The sequence below is a fragment of the Pogona vitticeps genome, chromosome 5 (assembly GCF_051106095.1).
Source record: "Pogona vitticeps strain Pit_001003342236 chromosome 5, PviZW2.1, whole genome shotgun sequence".
Lineage (NCBI taxonomy): Eukaryota > Metazoa > Chordata > Lepidosauria > Squamata > Agamidae > Pogona > Pogona vitticeps.
In genome coordinates this window covers 162,660,326-162,678,875 of record NC_135787.1, presented here as the reverse complement: position 1 = coordinate 162,678,875, position 18,550 = coordinate 162,660,326, and the positions used below count along the sequence as shown (strand labels likewise).

General features: G+C 39.5%; 2 protein-coding genes across 3 annotated transcripts in view; one reads left to right on the top strand and one right to left on the bottom strand.

The window, feature by feature from the left end:
* RANGAP1 (Ran GTPase activating protein 1) overlaps nt 1–5,464 on the bottom strand; it is a 38,207-nt gene extending 32,743 nt beyond the window's left edge. The window contains exon 1 of the mRNA XM_020787865.3: nt 5,448–5,464. The gene's annotated coding sequence lies outside the window, so the exon portion shown is untranslated. The remainder of the gene's footprint in view (nt 1–5,447) is intronic.
* Nucleotides 5,465–5,833: 369 nt separating this feature from the next.
* Nucleotides 5,834–18,550, top strand: part of ZC3H7B (zinc finger CCCH-type containing 7B) — a 69,182-nt gene continuing 56,465 nt past the window's right edge. Inside the window, exons 1-5 of one of the 2 annotated variants that reach the window (XM_020787862.3) lie at nt 5,834–6,164; nt 10,305–10,365; nt 15,066–15,099; nt 16,487–16,684; nt 17,420–17,578. In XM_020787862.3, the coding sequence (XP_020643521.2) occupies nt 10,313–10,365; nt 15,066–15,099; nt 16,487–16,684; nt 17,420–17,578 (444 nt within the window). In that variant the 5' untranslated portion in view covers nt 5,834–6,164; nt 10,305–10,312. The remainder of the gene's footprint in view (nt 6,165–10,304; nt 10,366–15,065; nt 15,100–16,486; nt 16,685–17,419; nt 17,579–18,550) is intronic. The other variant, XM_020787860.3, reaches the window with a different exon arrangement.

Here is an 18,550-nt window from a genome sequence, read left to right as displayed (position 1 = left end):
TTGGATCCTTGTTTTGTAATGTTTCTTCTCCAAAATAGCAACTCTGAACTTCAGCTCAGAGTGTCCAAATAGATTGAAATTATCTGAAATAGGTTTCTGGGGATTGCCATTCCTGATATCTGATTTAGATCCATTAATTATTTTGTGCAATTATTATTTTGTCCCATTTGTCTTATGTAGAGTGTAGAGGAGCATTGATAGCAAAGGATGGCACATTAGCAGAAGAATATGTATAAGTGTGCTTGATGTTGTGTTGTAATTGTAATTGTGTTGACAGAATAAAGGCAGAAGTAGAGCTGGCATCTTTGTAGGGACTACCTCATATAGTTTTTCTTTTATTTTTTTTAAGGTTTGCTGCTTGTTGGCTAACAGAGTTCCTGTGCCTTTAAGAACTGTATAAACTGGCAGAAATTTAGCAGCCTAAGGGTTGCCATTTTCTAGTACTACAAATCTGGGCAGCCTAGTTTGTATAATATGCAAATGTTTATATTATGTAAATTTAGTGCATTAATAGTTGCAATGGTTTGTTGCCAATATATGTCATTCTTGGCAGTATTTACACAGTAAGCACTGATAATACAAGCATACAGTATTGTTTGATTAGGAACATGAAGATCCAAGCTCACATCTCTGTCTAGTCAAAAGCTTGCCTGATTTTACTGGGTCAGTCAGTATCTTTCAGCCAAACCTACTTTATAGGGTTGTTATAGGAGTAAATGGAGAAAGGGAACTATGTAAAGTTGCTACATACATATTTGTGTATGTAAGTAAACAATAGTGATATTTTGTCAGTTGTGGGAAGTTTTAGTGGGTAGTTTTAGTCCAAAGTTCCATCTTGTGGCTATTAAGGGATACAGCAGTGGTGTTTAGCATAATCAAGCTATTGTAGTAGAAAGATGCATTGTTCTATTTATTATTTTATTTATTTTATTTATTTTATTTATATCCTGCCTATCTAGTCACTTAAGACCACTCTAGGCGGCTTACAACAAGCGTAATACAAAATAATTAAAACAATTTTAAATAAGGGGAGAAACTTTGGACGAAATGGAACAGACACTAGGAGAGAGGAAAAAGAGGGAAGATCAGGAGTTGCCTGAGGGGAAGTCCTGTCGAAACATCAGTGTTTTTAATTGTTTGATTTTCTCTCTGCGCATGTGTGGAATGTGTAGACAAGATAAGTTTCTCGACGCCTCTTTGGCTAAAATCTTATGCTAATTTTGCTTGTTTTACGTACTTAATAAAAACGTCTGGGGTGAAGAAAGCAGCCATCTTCTTCTTCTCCACTGGTACCTGAATACTAACAAGATAAAGTTTGCAGTGTCTTTTTTATCAGAGAATTCTCTCATCAACTGTTGCTGGACAGGCCCAGTAACAGTTCCCTGGCTATTTTTCCACAGTCATTCATTAAATCAGATCATTGTCATTCTTTGCATACTTTTAAATTTTAATTTAATTTCTATGCCACCTATCTTTCATAAAGGGAACTTAGCTTATAGTAGAGTGGTACCATCAGTTACGAACTTAATTGGTTCTGGAAAATGGCTGTAACTCAAGTTGGTTGTAGCTCAAAGCACCATTTCCCATAGAAATAAACTGAAGCACGATTAATCCGTTCCAGCCGGAGGAAAAAACCCAAGACCCATCAGAAACATGATTAATCTGTTCCAAACAGAAAAAACACACACACTGAAAAACAAGCAAACAGTGCAAGACCCATCAAAAATGCAATTAATCCGTTCTGGGCAGAAGGAAAAAAAACTGGGAACAAAGGAACACTGCAAGACCCATTAGAAACACAATTAATCCATTCTGGCCAAAACAAAAACAAAAACCACACACTGAAAAAACACCAACACACCGCAAAACCCATCGGAAAAGCGATTAATTCATTCCAGCCAAAACAAAAGCAAAAACCACACCATGAGAAAAAACACCACAAAACCCATCGGAAACATGATTAATCCATTCCAGATGGAAAAAACACACACATAAAAAACAAACAAACACTGCAAGACCCATCGGAAATGCAATTAATCCATTCTGGCCGGGGAAAAAAAACTTTAAAAAAAAACAATGCAAGTCCCATCACAGCACAGAAACATAACCCCCCAGCCTAAACCCATGCTGCAAAACCCTGTTCTCACTCAGAACAGGCATTTTAAAAAGCAGAAAGGAATATCAGGCAGTCCGAAGCCTCCTCTGAAGGCGCACACTCTTAACCACTGGGGCGAAAGAGCTACAGAGAAGCAGCCTCTTCGCTGACCAATGGTTAGCAGTTTAAATTCCCTGTCTTTTCCCCCAGTTGTATCTCAAAGCTCCAGTCGCAAGTCAAAGCAAAATTTTGCGGCCAGAGCTGTTCGTAACTCGAATTGGTCACAAGTCAATACATTTGTACTGTAAGTCGAGGCACCACTGTAATTAAAATACACATAAAGTTTAGAAGACAATTTATTTACAATTTTAAAAAATTAAATACATGCTCATATTAAAATTTATCATATAGAATCACTTAATCACAAAAAATCACAATATTTAAAAGCACATCTGTGAGAGTTCAAGTTTTAGAATTTGGGTCTCCACAAAACATCCATAGACTTAGGTAACTTTGCAACAGGGGAAAGGTTTATTGGAGTATTCAACAAAAAATCCTTATCTATGAAATTGTCCCACAACTGTTCCCATTGCCAATAGGTCGGACAGGGTTATCCAAGCATCTTTCAAGAACGGATTGGTTTCTTCATGATTTCATGGACCCAGCCATCCCTGGAGGGAATCGTCTTTCAACACCTCGGCATCCTCTCCTTCCAGTAGGGGAATTGTCTCATCCTCGGTGGTTCTGGCCCACTTGCCATCTCTGGTGGCTGGGAATAAGACCAACGGTCCCCCTGGAAGCCTCTCCTCCTCGCCTCCTCCACTCTCCATCTCAATCTCTCTTGTTTTTCCCTTTCTACCTTTTCCTTCTCTTCCCTCGGCTGTTTCCACCATTAGCGAGCCTCTGCTTCACCCCAGTACAATGGCCATGGGGGAATTTCTTGTCTCCGGTGGTAATCCACCTCCTCCTTGGGCACACATAGTTGTTCCCTCTGTCCAGTCCAAGAGTTTTGTACCCAGACCCATTCCCAACCTGGAGGCAATCCCCTTTCCCCTCTTTTTATTTCTGCTGTCCCCACTTCTATCTCCACTTCTATCTCCACTCTATTTTTCTTACACATTCCCGCCAAATTGTCCTCTGTTTTGAATGGCCCGCACTTTTGACTTCCATGTCCTGGATGGCACTCCAGCGAGAGGCTTCTTTCTCTCACCTTCTGTCTCACAACATCTTTTAGTGACCAAAATTCTCCCTCCCTCTATACTGTATATATATATATAAGTCATATTCATATATATATTGAGATTCCTGCAGATTCTCCTACATCTTGTGGCAAAATCCAGTGAATCTGTAGGGGGAGTTTTGGTCACTAGAAGATGTTGTGAGATAGAAGGCGAGATAAAGAATACTTGGTTGCTGAGGTGCATACATTTATCACCAGACTGCAACATGAAAAAAGTTCAGTTAGAAATGTAAGTTTAAGACAACCAAAAGACTAAGTATTCAGCAGAAGACAGGGATGTTGACAAGACTTTCAGTCCGAGTCCCAAGTCTGAGACCAAGCATTAGGTACGAAGTCCCTAATCCAAGTCCAGGTCTTTGGTACAGAATCCCAAAACTGAGTTTCTTTTCCCTAGAAAAGGGAGGTTGGTGGTTCCCAAGTTGTGAGTTGAGTCCAGGTTGTTGAAAAATAAACCCTGAGTTGTGCCCAAGTCGAGTCATTAGTGAGACTGAGTCCTGAAACCCGATTCCCCACTGCTGGTAGAGAAGCACACTTTGAGCATTACTGGTTATAATTATTCCATCAGGTATGCAGTCTGTAGTCTCTAATATGGGAAATAGGATGATGAACTATATCATGGATGGGTATGCTGTGGCAGTCTAGGGGCTAAATTTCTATCGTTGGAACCCACCACAGGCTGCATCCCATCAAACTTGTGAAACACAAATAAACTATTTTTTTCGTTTGTTAATTGAACAAAGTGTGGAGGATTACAATTTGTTTTAATGGGGAATTTGCTCTTCAGGAAGTTTCCCCAAGCGTTCCTGTTTTTGATAAATTGTGCTTCCCAGAGGCAAGGCTGTCTATATTACTCACCCCTGTTTAAAAACAAATGTGTATCAGGCTATCCTATGCGATTTGCATAAAAGAAAAGTACCACTGAGCTTCACTTTTATGGATCTTTTAAGAGTACAAAAGCTGTCTTGTCATGTAACAGGTGTGCTTCATTACAGTTGCTGGAATCTGCCTCCCTCTCTAGTTGAAAAATGCAAGTCAGCAAATAGCAACAAATGGGAAACACTTATTTTATAAAACTAATTTTTTAAAATACTGTAGCCTATTCAAAACCAAAATATCCTCAAATGCTCTGCATTACAACAGGAACATCTTGCAACAATGTACTGATTCTAAAAAAATCAGTTTCTCTACGAGGTACTATACAGATGGTAGCTAAGCTCAGAGGGCACAGGAAGGCCTTATGGGAGGCATTGACAAATTATGCAACAGCCCTGCTATTCACAAAGTCACAGGCGTTAAACTCTCACAGGCCTGAGTCCACTACACCATTGGTTACTATGACATTAAAACATAATATCTAAATGCTACAAGCTGCTGGCCTGTTATACAAAACATATTGTCCTCCCATCTACCTGTTTTCCCAAAAATAAGACCTAAACTGAAAATAAGCCCTAATATGATTTTTCAGGATGCTTGTAAAATCAGCCCTACCCCCCAAAATAAGCCTCAGTTAAGTGAAACCCTGCCCTCCACCATTGTGCAGCAACCAGAAGATGACATGACTGTATGTGAATCAATATAGATTGTTGTACATGAAAAAAATAAAACATCCCCTGAAAATAAGCCCTAATGCATTTTTGGAGCAAAAATAATATAAGACCCTGTCTTATTTTCAGAGAGACACGGTATGTTATTGATTTAGCACCTATAACGGAACATGAACCACAGTAAAAGCCAACATCTGAACCATACGACTTCTCCTTCCCCTTTAGTGTATTCAGACACTTGTTTGTATAGAACTGAAAAATTCTAGTTATATTGGGAAGCAGTTAAATTATTATTCAGCCATAATAAAAAAATATTCTTAAGACATTATTGTAATTTAATATAGTGAACATGTTGCAGCTGCATAATTTTGTAAGTACTGTAATTATTTCCCATTTTTCAAAAACAACGAAAGCAAATACTTTTCAGGCACATACTTATAAATAAGTTCCCACTGAATTCAATACCATACAGTATTCTCCTTTGAATTGCACTTAGTACTGCAACCCAGTCTTGTCCATGGGGAACTCCCAGATTTCTAGTCCAAATACTGTACACAAATACACATACCTGTAATTTACATCATGGCCAGAATTCTATGGGTGTTCATTTAGCATCTGCATATCTTGCTATCTCTAATTGTGGCTAATTGACGAGGTGGTGAGCGTCACAGCTGTACAATTAGGTACAGGACTGAGTATGCAACTCTGATGTGTCTTGGTACCTTGTTAGTTAACTGCGGTTTGTTGTGGTAAAGTACACAAACCTTACAAGGGCCTAATCGTTATAATAAATAAAGAGTGTTAAACGATCTTTGGTTTATCAGGATGGGCATTACTAAAGGACAAGGAATTCTCTGCAACGTTATACTTTTGCTAATATACTCCCTTAGCTCATTTCAGTATTGTTGCTCAGATCTTGTTTAGCAATAAGAGGTTCGTGCGCGCGCGTGTGAGAAAGAGAGAGAAGAAAAATGATCGAAGCCTAATAACCGGTGGTTATTAGGACCTGTCGGGATTCCGAGGAAGCATTTTGCTTGGCTGCTGAGGCTGAGCTGGGGAAGACCTGGAAATGAAAGTAAAAAAGACCAAGAGGCACATGGAGGGAGCTGCAGGGCCAGCAGCTGTAGGGGCTGCTCTAAGGGCAGGATGGTGCTTTCTGTAATTAAATAACAATTACTGGTATTATTACTAACCGTAATAATGCTTTAATAATATATCTAGTAATATAATACAATTTATCAGAGAGAGGCGATCCAAGTGTAGAGGGAATACCTAAGCAGAAGAGGTAAGTTGGTTGTGTTATTTATTTTCCTGGGAAAGAAGGACTGGAGGGGAGGAGAGAAGATCCATGAAAAATACACCTGAAGCAATATGCGTTGGTTTGCAAAGTAATAATATTATGGACTGCAGAACTACAGTATTGCTTTATCCCAGCCAGAAGCGAAAGGTAACACGAAAGTCCCAAATGTGTTTTGTCTTAAAATGGTACTTTGGAACAATTGGTTAAAAGATATTTCTTCCCCCTGTTTTGGAGCTGAGATTGGCAGAGGGTGAACAGTTGGGAAGGATACGGTAATCCGAGAAGCCCTTTAGAGTCCGGAGGATTTCGTATAAATGTTATGCCATCGTTTGGAATCAGTCGAATATTTGGCCGTGTTTTTCGCCTGTTTTTCTTGCGAAAAGTACGAATTATATGTGCAATGCAAAGGCTTTGCAGAAGGGCTGATTTCGGACGTTGAGGGAGTTTGCTAAAGAAACGTTTGATTAGTGCTTGCTCTAGTATGTTATCATCTCACTTGTAAAAGTTAACCAGTTTAGCAGAACAAAAGTGTTTCTTTAAAAAAAAAAAGTTTATGAGGCTATTTCAGCCTGGGAGCAGCCGTGGTAGTTTATTGTGATATTAACAGCATTTCATGTGGTGAAAAACGGTGGCTTCCGAAGACAGACGACGCCTTCCTGTTTACTTCCGCGGTTGAGGTGTATCTAATTTCGGTTGCCTTTTCTAAGCGAGCCCGAGGATTGGAGGCCTTGGGTTAATCGGAAGGAGTTCGATTTTGATCCTGCGGAATGTAAGCCAAGAATCGTGACTGGTAATGGGGACAGGATAAAGGAAGCAATTCTAAGGAGTAGGGCAATAAACAAGATAGAGAACACAATCAGTGGGCATAAGCAGGATGCATTCCCCTTTAAAAATGTTGCTAATCTATTTTACGTGGCTGTTGCACGAATATGACGGCTAAAACAAAATACTGTACTGTATGCAGAGAAAAGTGGAGAACCAATGCTTGGGGGGAATGGGAGATCATAACATAAAGAAAAATGTGTTTGCTCCCCTGCCCCCCTCCCTTGGAGGGAACTCAGTAATGGGTACACTAAACTGCTAGTAAATGAGTGCCATAAAAGTAATCTTAAATTAGATCTTACAGATTGTAGGCTACAGTGTTAATGTATAAACCGGACCACTGCAGGTAAGCTGCACATATTTTTCTATGCAAAAAAGTACAATTTGCATGAAGGGAACAAACTTGTTTTGTACCTGCCATACCATTTGTGAAATTTCTGGAGAGATCCTTCTTAATTATCCTATAACCAGTGGCACATCCCAGTCTATTGGTTTAATCAAAGCTTTGTTTTGCCCTAATGTTCAGGTTGTGACAGAAGGATGGAAAGTAAGAGGTTCAAAGCTGTTATACTAAATGTCTGTTCCTGTTTTATGTACAGTATTTGTTTTTAAAGCTTTTAGTATATCTTCACTATATATTTTCAGGCATTGACTTGATGGCTTTTTAACCTGAGGATCTTGGCATTGTAATAATGTAATGAAATTAACCTGACTCTGCATGTCTTGGATATCTTTCTTGATAAGCTTATTTAGAGTGTTTTGAGTGATAATTAGAGAAAACGCTGACATTTATGGGTATGGTTTTGATAGCAGGTGGACATCTTAGATGCATATATCCTTGAGGTGTACATAGTGAAGACAGACTAGAGTAAACAGAAAAAGGAAGGTGCGGTTGGTAGGTCTTGGAAGATGTCGTACAAAGAAAGGCATTAGGCACAACAGAATGAAGCAACCTGATGGATAAAATGGATACCTGAGAATCCATTGAACCCATATCAGGCTGATGGTTAGATGCAAGAAGTGGAGATGTAATGGTCAGTGCTGTATTTTCAGAAGAGAGAATTTTGAGGAATATTAATTAGTGGCTAAAAGGAACTGGGTGTGAACGGATTTATTTTCTATTAATTTTACACTTTAGAAAGTTTTATTTAAAATAAGTTATTCTGTTCCCATTCTTTCCTCTTTGTTGTTGGCTACTTCACCACAGTTGTTAATGTTTACTATTAACTTGTTTGTTATGGAAAATGGAAGAAAACTCTTGAATTAAAATAAGTTTATTGTAAAGTTGTGCAGACATTTCAAAGCTTATGTGTTCTGCAACCATACCCATTACATACAGGTTTGGTTATTTATTTATTTATTTATTTATTTATTGAATTTATATGCTGCCCACTCTACCCAGAGGTCTCTGGGTGGCTTACAATAATTAACATTCAATACAATAAAAATAAAATGATTAAAATACAATTAAAATACAATTAAAATTGCCATCATCAGGACCCACAGTTGATGTTATTTCAATTTAAAGCCTTCTGGAACAGGAAGGTTTTGACCCGGTGCCGAAAAGTCATCAACGTCAGCACCAGACGAATTTCAGTTGGGAGGGCGTTCCATAGTCTGGGGGCAGCTGCAGAGAAGGCCCTTTGTCTACAAGCCAACCCTCTTAACTCCTTGAGGGATGGCTCTTTCAAAAGGGCCCCCAGCTAGATCTTAACTGCCGGATAGGTTCATATGGAAGGAGGCAGTCCTTCAAGTATCCAGGGCCCAAGCCGGCTTTATATGTCAAAACAAGCACTTTGAATTGGGCCCGGGCAGCAACTGGTAACAATGTAAGTTAAACAGAATCGGCTTGATGTGATCTCTAGCGGCTCCACCACTCACCAGCCGATTCTGGACCAGTTGCAGTTGCCGGACTGTCTTCAAAGGCAGCCCCACGTAGAGCGCATTGCAATAATCTATACGAGATGTTACCAGTGCATGTGTAACTGTCATGAGACTCCGCTCGTCCAGGTAGGGCCTTAGCTGGTATAATTTCCGCAGCTGAAGGAAGGTGCCTCTGGCCACCGAGTCCACCTGGGCTTCCAAAGTTAGACTGGGGTCCAGGAGCACCCCCAGGCTGCGGACCCTGTCCCTTAGGGGGAGTGTAACCCCATTCAGGGCAGGGAAATGGCCCTCCAACCTGTCCGGCGAAGCACCCACTAACAGCACTTCCGTCTTGTCTGGATTGAGTTTCAATTTATTAACCCTCATCCAGTCCATTATCAGGTCCAGACATGAGTTCGGCACAAAAACTGCCTCACCTGGATTGGTGGAAAACGAGAGGTAGAGCTGAGTATCGTCAGCATATTGCTGACTCTTCAGCCCAAACCTCCTGATGATCTCTCCCAGCGGTTTCATGTAGATGTTGAACAGCATGGGGGACAGTATCGAGCCCTGAGGAACCCCATGACATAAATGCCATGGGGCAGAGCAACTGTCCCGTAGCACCACCCTCTGGACATGGTCAGCTAGGAAGGAGCGGAACCACTGTAAAACAGTGCCCCCAACTCCCAACCCAGCCAGCCTAACCAGAAGGACATCATGGTTGATGGTGTCGAAAGCCGCTGAGAGGTCCAGGAGTATCAACAGGGTCACACTCCCCCTGTCTCTCTCCCGGCAAAGGTCATTGTACAGGGCGACCAAGGCAGTCTCTGTACCAAAACCCGGCCTGAAACCTGATTGAAATGGATCCAGAAAAGGTTGTAAGGTTATATGGCAGGAATTAGCAGCATGGGAATTATCATAAGCCGTATGTGGTTCTCAAGGTGTATTTGATCAGCCTGGGTCTTATTAGAATCATAGAAATCCCCTGACTTGCATAATAAAATTAGGCTTCTAATTGCTGTGAATAGTTATTAGGCGTAAAAACATAATTGCAAATATTGCTGAAAATTGTAAACAAGGAGGCAGCATAGGAATAGACTTCTATTTATTAGCGATGACAAGGTCTTATCCACTGAAAGTAGCAGTATCAAAATGAAATTTATGTAAGGAATTGGTATTTTGTGACTTTAGCTATTAACTGTACTGTACAGTACTCAGATTGGTTAAAAATCAACCATGGCAATTATTTGCAGCTATTATATGAAGATGAGCTAGGATGTGTTCTAATTGCTTTGGAGCCTGAAGATTTGCATCCTGTACTTGAAAGATGCCTTTAGTTTCAAACCTGGAAATGGATGCTTCGGTTCCTGGGTTGGGTTTATTACATGAGCTGGTTCTCATAAATTGTTGTGAATACTTATGTGTTTTTCTCTGCTGCAGTGACTGTAATGGAGAGACAAAAAAGAAAAGAAGAAATAGAGAAGGGGCTTCAGTTCATCCAGTAAGCGAATTTATTTAGAGACGTCGATGTTTCTGTTTTGGTTAATCTGTGAAACAATAATTGTTTGAGGTATTCTGTAAAATGTAATTTGTAATCCCTTCCAAAGGAGCAGCTCACAGATTAAGCATAAATTTCATAGGTAAGAGTATAAAAACATTGCCGTCAAAATGCTGAATAAAATGAAGGGCCTATAAAACCCATGGACTCAAACTGCAGATCAGGTAATCAGGATGCATGAGATCAAGAATCAAATTGCGGTTCCAGTGCAGAGCCATAATATGGTGCCACCTTGACCTCATGAATGGACTGTTCCTTGCATTTGTAGTAGAGAACAGTTACATATTGAATGTTTGTGATCTTAACTTTTAGTTTCTGTTTATCTTTGGTGAAAGAGATTGCAGATTAGATCCTGCCCAGCTGTTCCATTGATTTTTAATATGACTGCCAGAAGATAAATGTATTATCATGGCATTTGACTATAACTGTTTATAATTTGACTATAATTGCTTGGGATTGCGTCTTGCACTTGGAAGAGTGCTTCTAATTTACTTAGCTGTGCATGAGTACAACTTCAGATCATAAGAGAGTTGAATTTAGTTGGAGTTATTGCTTCCTCTACAACTAACATATGTAGGCAATAGAAATCATCACATTGGGTGCATTTTTGCAGAAATTTGGGAGTTTAGAAGAATGCATTGACTTTCCTTCTTTCACTAGTGGAGAATGTGGATTAATTCTATTGAAGCAGGTCTGGGTGCCTGACAGACTATAGTTGCATAATAGCTTTAAGGTATAGATAACCAGTAGTCTTATTTTGTACACAAATCCCCTAGATGTTTGTTTTAATTTTCGCCCATAGCTGCCCATTCTTTGGTAGAGCCTGTTAACCAGCTACAGACTAACAGCAGCATAATTTAACTCACATTTTACCAGCTTGGTCACAAGAATATAATGGAGGAAGCATGGTAGAAGCTTTACTGAAGGTAAGATACACTACATCCAAGACATCCCCCTGATCTACCAAGCTTTTCTGTAAGAAAAAGAGATAAGATTAAGTATTGCTTCACAGTGGAAGTGAAGAACACATTTAAGGAACTAGATTTGGTGGACAGAATGCCTGAAGAACTATGGATGGAGGCTCATAACATTGTACAGGAGGCAGCAACAAAAAACATCCCAAAGAAAAGGAAATGCAAGAAAGCAAAGTGGCTGTCTAACGAGGCCTTACAAATAGCAGAGAAGAGAAATAAAATGCAAGGGATAGGGAAAGTTACATAAAATTGAATGCAGACTTTCTCCTTAGCAAGGAGAAACAAGAGGGCCTTCTTAAATGAACAGTGCAAAGAAATAGAGGAAAAGAATAGAAAGGGGAAAACTAGAGATCTTTTCAAGAAAATTTGAGATATTAAAGGAACATTTTGTGCAAAGATGGACATGATAAAGGACAAAAATGTTAAGGATCTTACAGAAGCACAAAACATCAAGAAGAGGTGACAAGAATACCCAGAGGAATTATACCAGAAAGATCTGGATGTCCTGGACAACCCAGATAGTGTGGTTGCTGACCTTAAGTCAGACATCCTGGAGAGTGAAGTTAAGTGGGCCTTAGAAAGCATGGCTAACAGCAAGGCCAGTGGAGGTGATGGTATTCTAGTTGAACTATTTAAAATCTTAAAAGATGATGCTGTTAAGATGCTACACTCAATATGCCAGGAAGTTTGGAAAACTCAGCAATGGCCAGAAGATTGGAAAAGATCAGTCTACATCCCAATCCCAAAGAAAGGCAGTGCCAAAGAATGCTCCAACTACCGTACAATTGCACTCATTTCGCACGCTAGCAAGGTTATGCTCAAAATCCTACAAGGTAGGCTTCAGCAGTATGTGGACCGAGAACTCCTAGAAGTACAAGCTGGATTCTGAAGGGGCAGAGGAACTAGAGACCAAATTGCTAACATGCGCTGGATTATGGAGAAAGCCAGAGAGTTCCAGAAAGATATCTACTTCTGCTTCATTGACTATGCAAAAGCCTTTGACTGTGTGGACCACAGCAAACTATGGCAAGTCCTTAAAGAAATGGTAGTGCCTGACCACCTTATTTACCTCCTGACAAATTTATATGTGGGACAGGAAGCAATAGTTAGAACTGGATATGGAACAACTGATTGGTTCAAAATTGGAAAAGGAATACGACAAGGCTGTATATTGTCTCCCTGCTTATTTAACTTCTGTGCAGAGTACATCAAGCGAAAGGCAGGATTGGATGAATCCCAAACCAGAATTATGATTGCTGGAAGAAATATCAACAACCTCAGATATGCAGATGATACCACTCTGATGGCAGAAAGTGAGGAGGAATTAAAGAACCTCTTAATGAGGGTGAAAGAGGAGAGCGCAAAAAAAAAATGGTCTGACACTCAACATAAAAAAAATAAGATCATGACCACTGGTCCCATCACCTCCTAGCAAATAGAAGGGGAAGATATGGAGTCAGTGGCAGATTTTACCTTCTTGGGCTCCATGATCAGTGCAGATGGTGACAGCAGCCACAAAATTAAAAGACGCCTGGTTCTTGGGAGGAAAGTGATGACAAACCTAGACAGCATCTTAAAGAGCAGAGACATCACCTTGCCGACAAAGGCCAGCATAGTCAAAGCTATGGTTTTTCCAGTAGCAATGTGAGAGCTGGACCATAAAGAAGGCTGACCGCTGGAAGAATTGATGCTTTTGAATTGTGCTGGAGGAGACTCTTGAGAGTCCCCTGGATTGCAAGGAGAACAAACCTATCAATTCTGAAGGAAATCAACCCAGAGTGCCCATTGGAAGGACAGATCCTGAAGCCGAGGCTCCAATACTTTGGCCATCTCATGAGAAGAGAAGATTCCTTGGAAAAGCCCCTGATTTGGGAAGGTGTGAAGGCAAGAGGAGAAGGGGACAACAGAGGATGAAATGGTTGGACAGTTTCATCGAAGCTACCAACATGAATTTGACCCAACTCAGGGAGGCAGTGGAAGACAGGAGGTCCTGGCGTGCTCTGGTCCATGGGGTTACGAAGAGTCAGAAAGGACTTAACGACTAAACAACAACAAATTGCTTTACTTGTTTTTGAGAAACTTGCACTGTCTCTGCATAAGTATCTTACTATTTTCTAACAGCTCACAGACTGACTGTTTAATGATGTGTTCTAGAACTTTTCCTGGTTTGATATTAAACTGACCAATTGGCCATTTGTCCTCCTTTTGAAGGGGTGACAGTTCCCTTTCTTCAAGGACCTAGTTGTTCTCCATGAATTCTAAAAGAAGATAGGCAGAAGCTTTGACCTTGCATTTACATGATTCAACCCTTTAATAAAAGCTCCTTTTTTCATTCAAAATAGATAGATGCTTCTTCTAACCCCTTACCAAACTTGGGCAGCAGTCCTTCATTGCCTTTTTTACTTGTGCTAGGTTGAACACTGTTTTCCTTCTGGGAAAATATGGAAACAAAATAGGTGTTGATTTCCACATCCTTTTTTGTCACAATTAGCATTTCACTACCTTATCTATATAACCGACATACTAGTTTCTTGTTCATTCTCTTTCTTCAGGCATAGTTGAAACCTGCTTTTTGTTACTGTACAATATTTGTAAGTTTGAGCTTATTCTACACATTAGCACTCCTCACTTTCTGCCTACTAATAATGGCTACTTGTTTGCACTCTTGCATAGCAATTTACTTTTCTTTCCATTTCCTATACATGTTTCTTTTAAATTTTAAATTGTCCGATAGTTCGTTATGTAGCCCCTCTGCTTTGTTTAGATCCCTCCCACTTTCTTATAGGAGATGTTTGCAGTTGTGTCCTTAGTGTCTCACCTTTTATAAACTTGCATCCATTGTGAACTCCATTCTCTGAGTATTTCTGACCATGAGATCTTAGTATTTTGTTATGTGTTGGATTACAACTCCAGTCATCCCAGTCATTAGCCATACTAGCCAAGGTGTATGTCCAGAACATCTGATGGACAGCAGGACACCTACCTCTGCTGTATATTTGGTTGGATCAAAGCTCACTCATTAAGCTCTGGAATTTATTCCTGACTCTAGTTAAAACATTAACGTCCCCCACTTTGAAAAGATATTTTACACACAGAAACATGCCTAGTCATTTTTTTCTTTTGGTCTTAAAATGCTAGCTTTCTCAATATTGTGACTTTATTCCTGCTGTTTTATAAACAGTAGCCATCAGAAGAGTGCATGAGAGACGTCTTTTAATTAAATAATAGGGATGTTTATGGGCAGGTAATGGGCTTGTTTTGCATGTGTAAGTATTGTCCAAGCACATGTCAGCTTGCAAAAGCTATAGTGGTACAGTACCCTGTTTCCCCGAAAATAAGACCTAACCTGAAAATAAGCCCTAATGCGCTTTTTTGGAGCAAAAGTTAATATATGACCCTGTCTTATCAGGGAAACATGGTAGGTAATCAGAGGCATAGTGCAGCATTCCGTACCAAATTATATTGTAAGTAAAGACTGTGGGAAATTGATTCTGCAGACTCATTCCATAGTTTGAAGGCAGCAGTCAGAAGAAGCAAACATGTGAAAGAGAATGTGTTTCATTGTGTCTCCATATTATGGATTTAGAACTGAGTCCTTAACGTATATTACACAGGCTACTGTATTATTTACACACTTCCATATGTGATCAATTCTTTGTCTTTGTCTAGGTCCACATTACCTCTAATCCAAGAAGATTATGAGGTAATTTTAAGATTCTGTTTTTATTTTAGTCTTGTGGCATCATGCATGTTTGTTTATATGCCTTGTCATGTCAAAAATTCCATATTCAGGTGAAGGACAGGGAAATAATTTTCTGTTGTGGCTGGATGAGCAATTTTATGTAGAAAGAGTCTCTTTCACAACTAACTTCATCTGAAGCAGAGTTAAACAGATTATGGTTTTGTCATTTATTTGCATGTTTATTCCTGTTTTAGTTCTTTTGATGACCCAGGTTCCAACAGAGAGTAGGACCTTCTCAATGATAGTTCTAGTTTTTCTGCTTAAAAAGGGATAAAGTGCTGTACAATCTTCTCCATGCTTTCTTTCCAAAGGGGTGTGCAGGCAAGAAAATGAAATCCAAAACAAGGAAATACCACACATAGAATTAGCAAAGCATATTCCTAAAGGTTCTCTGTTTTGTTTTTTAAAAAAAGGGCACTGCTTTGGAAAGAAAACATGGAGAAGATTGTGTAGATCTGTATAAAATTATCCCCCTCAGATAACTGGAGCTACAATTCATAAGGTCCTGCTCTCCGTTGAAGTTATTCAGGTTGGATTCCAGCTTGTCAAAAGATATCAGGTGTTAAGAATGGGGAACCATATGAGAAGACATATTTTCAGACATAGAATAAAAAAAGTTAAGGATTTGATGCGTAAGAATCAATGCTTTGAACTGCTTCAGAATCAAATGAATTGGCAGCCAATGCAGATGGCTAAAAATAAGTGATACTGTATGTGAAAAATATTGGTCTGATTTATAAAAAAAAGTATAGGTTCTGGTTTATCTATGTTATTCCTCTGGACAAAAGTGAAGATGATCACAGAAACAGTTCAACTCAAAGTAAAATAAATTTCAAATATTTATTTAAAAATCATCAAGGATAGGCTGAGGATGTATGTATCCTTATAAAAATATGATAAAATCAAACATAAATTAAGTAATATGACCTTGGGAATGGAGAGAGGCAGATGTAAAATACCTTATATCAGTTTATGTTCAGTTATTAGACTAGAGAATGATACAAGGTGAAAAATCAAGTATCTGTATATTGTATATCATGGGCAGGGCTATAACAACGGTAACATTGGTGCACAAGAGGAGAGATGAAGGAACAGCAGACCTCATACAGCAGCAAAGGAATACATTTCACTTAACTGAAGAGTTATTGCTCACAAATTGGCAAATAGGAAATTCAAGGATTGCCCAGGTTATGTGCCATTATGTTAGGTTTACGAGGAAGCATGTTTGGTGGTTTAGATGCTGCAAGGATATTGTGGCAAGGACAAAATGGGATGATGACATGCTTTGCGGGAGGATGACAAAGGACTCGAGCTTTCTGTAATTTTGTTTCACATTCTCTTTCTGTAGGCCTTTTTGCAAAAGCTAGTGCAAAACTTATTTGCAGAGGGCAACGATTTGTTCAGAGAGAAGGATTTCAAACTGGCGTTAGTGCAGTATGTAGAAGGGCTGAATGTGGCTGAATATGCAGCTTCTGACGAAGTGACCATTCCAGTGGATCTCTTATGTAAGCTGCATGTGAATCGGGCTGCCTGTTACTTTGCTATGGTGAGTATATGCTTCATAGATGTATACAGTATACTTTTTAAAAATCTCTTGTCACTTGATGGCTTGCAGATGAATCTACAAGTAGAGTCCCTTTTGAAATGAAGAACTGCACTGAAGTGACTGAAAGAAATCAACATTTTTATATCTGTCATAGCTTATTTACACATAGAGATAATTGGTGGTGCCTCGCAAGATGAAAGTAATTTGTTCTGTGAGTAGCGCCGTCTTGCGAAATTTTCGTCTTACAAAAAGCGGCTTCCCATAGGAATGCATTGCAGTGCATTCCTATGGGAAACCTCGCAAGACGAATGAATTATTTTCATCTTGCAAGGCATCAGTCTTGCGAAAAAATATCTTCTTGTGAAGCACAGCCATAGAAGAAGTTATCTTGCGAGTAACCAACATGATTGCAAAAACCATTCGTCTTGCGGGTTTTTCGTCTGGCGAGGCGTTCGTCTGGCGAGGCACCACTGTACATAATGTTGTATTCATCAGGTAGTGACCATGCATGTGAGATTCACACATTAGTCATTTCTGTTAAGAGCAGACAAAAGTAATGGTAGTCTTCAAAAAGATGAGTGGGAAATGTGGATTGTGCTAACCTGATCCATTTTTTTTCTGCACAACTTTATCCCAACAGGATTTTGCCAGTTGGGAGAGATCCTCCATGGAAAGTGACATGGAGGGTTTGTTTGTACTAGATTTCTCATATTATATTGGTCTCTTTTCCAAAAGGGCCTGTATGAGAAGGCTTTGGAAGACAGCGAAAAGGCTCTGGGGTTCAATAAAGAGAATATCCGTGCACTCTTCAGGAAAGCCCGTTGCTTGAATGAGCTGGGGAGGCACAAGGAAGCATATGAATGTAACAGCCGCTGTTTGCTCTCCCTTCCACATGTAAGTATAGCTTTCACACGTACAGATGTACACACATAACCCATATTTATAATAATGAAGGAATGTAAATGTTTTGAGATAAAGGTACTTTAATTACAGAGGTTTTGTTCCTTTTCCTGTTATTACCTTCATCTTTTTAATCATGATGGAAAGGTTATTCTCAAAGATTTATATACCTTCTATATTTTGCTCACAGTGAAAAAGCTGGGATAGGGAACATATAATCCTCCAGATGTTGTTGAAATTCAGCTCTCATCAGCCATCACCACTGATTCTGCTGGCTAGAGCTGACGGGAATTACACTTGAACAACATTTTGGTATTTTCCCACTTCTGAAATATGAGAATCCAGTTTTTATTACTAATATAGCAACTAGCTGTCATAGTCTTTAACACTTACTGTAAATAAAATGTAGTTATTAATTTTATATTCTATGCTTTGCCCCACACTAGGACACAAAGCAGCTCATAACAAGATTAACTAAAAGAGGTACAGGTTACAGTGTACAAAGTCATATTGTCAAAGCATAAATAAATGAATTAGGAAATAAAATGCAAACAATTTAACTAAAAGCAGTTGAAAACAGAGCAATAAAGAAAGTGCAGTAGCTCCCGAGAAAAGCTCCTCCTTTCAGTCAGTCATGACGTTGCCAATAGCCTGCCAGCCTCTCCTGGATGGGGGTTACACAGCCTGGGAGTACCCACAGGGAATACATGACAGGGCCCCACAATGATCACCCCAAGTTGACAGCTGCAACAAAAAGCATGGCCATGAGATTGGCTATGGTGGCACCTGACAAAATAGCCAACAACAGGCACTGAGCTGAAAGCCAGTTGTCTGGTCATGGAAACACTGCACTTGTGGCTGTTGCATGAACAGAGGTTTTTTATTTATTTATAAAACTAAGATGCAAAAAAGAAGGATGAAAAAAAGAAAACAGAACTAAAGAAAACCTTAATAACACAAAACAAA